Raw genomic sequence first — 3847 nt, 5'->3', positions numbered from 1 at the left:
CAAAAAAGAGAATTTTAGACCAATATCCTTGATGAACATTGATGCAAAAATCCTCAATAAAATACTGGCAAACTGAATCCAGCAGCACATCAAAAAGTTTATACACCATGATCAAGTGGGCTTCATCCCTGGGATGCAAGGCTGGTTCAACATATGCAAATCAATAAGTGTAATCCAGCATATAAACAGAACCGAAGACAAAAACCACATGATTATCTCAATAGATGCAGAAAAGGCCTTTGACAAAATTCAACAACCCTTCATGCTAAAAACTCTCAATAAATTAGGTATTGATGGGATGTATCTCAAAATAATAAGAGCTGTCTATGACAAACCCACAACCAATATCATACTGAATGGGCAAAAACTGGAAGCATTCCCTTTGAAAACTGGCACAAGACAGGGATGGACAGGCCCCATGTGAGCGGATTGCAACACATGCAGCTGCCTGGAGAGAGGGAGCCGGTGTCCTACGTCAGAGCCGCCGCCGCCACGGAGCCACCGCCGGGGAGGAGCAGCCGCTGCCGCCCAGGACTGGGCCCTTAGGGAGGAGGAGGCGAGAAGATGGCGGACGACCCCAGTGCTGCCGACAGGAACGTGGAGATCTGGAAGATCAAGAAGCTCATTAAGAGCTTGGAGGCGGCCCGCGGGTGAGCGCCGCGTCCGGCACCCTCCGTGCCCGCTTGGTTCCCGGACCCCTCAGGATGGACGCCCCCGCGCCGCATGGCCGGATGAGGAGAACCAGGCACTAGCCAACTCCTGCCTTCTGGATCTCTGGCAATGGCACCAGCATGATATCATTGATCATTCCTCCCAAAGACCAGATTTCACGAGTGGCAAAAATGTTAGCGGATGAGTTTGGAACTGCATCTAACATTAAGTCACGAGTAAACCGCCTTTCAGTCCTGGGAGCCATTACATCTGTACAACAAAGACTCAAACTTTATAACAAAGTACCTCCAAATGGTCTGGTTGCATACTGTGGAACAATTGTAACAGAAGAAGGAAAGGAAAAGAAAGTCAACATTGACTTTGAACCTTTCAAACCAATTAATACGTCATTGTATTTGTGTGACAACAAATTCCATACAGAGGGTCTTACAGCACTACTTTCAGATGATAGCAAGTTTGGATTCATTGTAATAGATGGTAGTGGTGCACTTTTTGGCACACTCCAAGGAAACACAAGAGAAGTCCTGCACAAATTCACTGTGGATCTCCCAAAGAAACACGGTAGAGGAGGTCAGTCAGCCTTGCGTTTTGCCCGTTTAAGAATGGAAAAGCGACATAACTATGTTCGGAAAGTAGCAGAGACTGCTGTGCAGCTGTTTATTTCTGGGGACAAAGTGAATGTGGCTGGTCTAGTTTTAGCTGGATCCGCTGACTTTAAAACTGAACTAAGTCAATCTGATATGTTTGATCAGAGGTTACAATCAAAAGTTTTAAAATTAGTTGATATATCCTATGGTGGTGAAAATGGATTCAACCAAGCTATTGAGTTATCTACTGAAGTCCTCTCCAACGTGAAATTCATTCAAGAGAAGAAATTAATAGGACGATACTTTGATGAAATCAGCCAGGACACGGGCAAGTACTGTTTTGGCGTTGAAGATACACTAAAGGCTTTGGAAATGGGAGCTGTAGAAATTCTAATAGTCTATGAAAATCTGGATATAATGAGATATGTTCTTCATTGCCAAGGCACAGAAGAGGAGAAAATTCTCTATCTAACTCCAGAGCAAGAAAAGGATAAATCTCATTTCACAGACAAAGAGACCGGACAGGAACATGAGCTTATCGAGAGCATGCCCCTGTTGGAATGGTTTGCTAATAATTATAAAAAATTTGGAGCTACGTTGGAAATTGTCACAGATAAATCACAAGAAGGGTCTCAGTTTGTGAAAGGATTTGGTGGAATTGGAGGTATCTTGCGGTACCGAGTAGATTTCCAGGGAATGGAATACCAAGGAGGAGACGATGAATTTTTTGACCTTGATGACTACTAGGTAGTCGACATGGGTCCGGCAAAACGTGCCTCACCCTCCAGCATCCAACCCAAGGAGCATACCCATGGTGGAATCCAAACAGATCCCTGCCTTACAATTGGAACATTTCCAGAACTTAATCCATGAGCATTGGATATTGAAAAGAAAACCGAAACAAAACCAGACCCAGCCCTACACTTTGGTTTGTCATGGTGTCAGCACAGCAGCCTACAACTAAGTTCCTAAATGCCACTTTGGACTAATTTAAAAAAGAATCCCAGTTTTTACTTTTACTGGATGGTGAAATTGGTTGCTCTTGTATTTTATGAAAAAAATGATTTTTTTAACCTTCATACATAGAAGCAAAAATACTTTAACTGCTGTAAACCTTCAAAAGTTAATAGAAGTGAGATCATACTGGTTTGTTTCTTATTTTGATTGGAGAAAAATTAAATTGCTGCATTTCGCAGTGACCCATTTACATGGCATTCTCAGCTTAGACTGTGTAAGAAGAAATATATGTGGTGAAATGTTGGAACCATTTCTTTCTTGGTCTCTGTTTAATGTTGAAAGGGTGAGCTAATAGGAGGCACTTTCAACTTCACTCCCTCATGCTACCCCGTCCCCCTCCAGACTGGCAGTTTCAAGGATGCAAATTGCGTTGCAAAATCAAACTGACTCATGAAGCATTTGGGCCAGTGCACCGTTTACTTCCATCTGTTTGCAGACACATTTGTGCCCGGCGTTTGGGAGCCCTTTGTATCAGTGTTCTGACAAGGGTCCCTATAACCTTAACCTACTCGAAACCAGTTTGGGATGGATGTGATGGGGCTTCTGTGCTATTGCTGGGATTGGGAGAAATAAAACATGCAATTTAAGTGGAAAAAAAAAAAAAAAAAGACAGGGATGCCCTCTCTCACCACTCCTATTCAACATAGTGCTGGAAGTTCTGGCCAGGGCAATCAGGCAGGAGAAGGAAATAAAGGGCATTCAATTAGGAAAAGAGGAAGTCAAATTGTCCCTGTTTGCAGATGACATGACTGTATATCTAGAAAACCCCATTGTCTCAGCCCAAAATCTCCTTAAGCTGATTAGCAACTTCAGCAAAGTCTCAGGATACAAAATCAATGTACAAAAATCACAAGCATTCTTGTACATCAATCACAGACAAACAGAGAGCCAAATCACGAGTGAACTCCCATTCACAATTGCTTCAAAGAGAATAAAATACCTAGGAGTCCAACTTACAAGGGATGTGAAGGACCTCTTCAAGGAGAACTACAAACCACTGCTCAATGAAATCAAAGAGGATACAAACAAATGGAAGAACATTCCATGCTCATGGGTTGGAAGAATCAATATCGTGAAAACGGCCATACTGCCCAAGGTAATTTATAGATTCAATGCCATCCCCATCAAGCTACCAATGACTTTCTTCACAGAATTGGAAAAAACTAATTTAAAGTTCATATGGAACCAAAGAAGAGCCCGCATAGCCAAGTCAATCCTAAGCCAAAAGAACAAAGCTGGAGGCATCACGCTACCTGACTTCAAACTATACTACAAGGCTACAGTAACCAAAACAGCATGGTACTGGTACCACAACAGAGACAGATCAATGGAACAGAACAGAGCCCTCAGAAATGATGCTGCATATCTGCAACTATCTGATCTTTGACAAACCTGACAAAAACAAGAAATGGGGAAAGGATTCCCTATTTAATAAATGGTGCTGGGAAAACTGGCTAGCCATATGGAGAAAGCTGAAACTGGATCCCTTCCTTACACCTTATACAAAAATTAATTCAAGATGGATTAAAGACTTACATGTTAGACCTAAAACCATTAAAATCCTACAAGAA

At 42.4% G+C, this 3847-nt stretch overlaps 1 protein-coding gene across 1 annotated transcript; it reads left to right on the top strand.

Annotated features, from left to right (window-relative positions):
* The first annotated feature begins 458 nt into the window (after positions 1 to 458).
* Positions 459 to 2481, top strand: LOC116465240 (eukaryotic peptide chain release factor subunit 1-like). Its single transcript, XM_058435266.1, has 2 exons — positions 459 to 647; positions 776 to 2481. Exons 1-2 carry the CDS (start codon positions 565 to 567, stop codon positions 2004 to 2006), a joined length of 1314 nt encoding a protein of 437 aa, XP_058291249.1. The 5' UTR covers positions 459 to 564; the 3' UTR covers positions 2007 to 2481.
* Positions 2482 to 3847: the final 1366 nt, after the last annotated feature.

This window comes from Hylobates moloch, unplaced genomic scaffold, assembly GCF_009828535.3.
Source record: "Hylobates moloch isolate HMO894 unplaced genomic scaffold, HMol_V3 SCAFFOLD_3959, whole genome shotgun sequence".
Classification (NCBI taxonomy): Eukaryota; Metazoa; Chordata; class Mammalia; order Primates; family Hylobatidae; genus Hylobates; species Hylobates moloch.
This window is presented reverse-complemented; position numbering and strand designations above follow the sequence as displayed.

Excerpts from the sequence above, each read along its gene's own strand:
- LOC116465240 (XM_058435266.1), top strand. The coding sequence starts at position 565 with ATGGCGGACGACCCCAGTGCTGCCGACAGGAACGTGGAGATCTGGAAG. Across the intron at positions 648-775 it reads AAGAGCTTGGAGGCGGCCCG|TGGCAATGGCACCAGCATGA; the intron begins CGGGTGAGCGCC and ends CTTCTGGATCTC.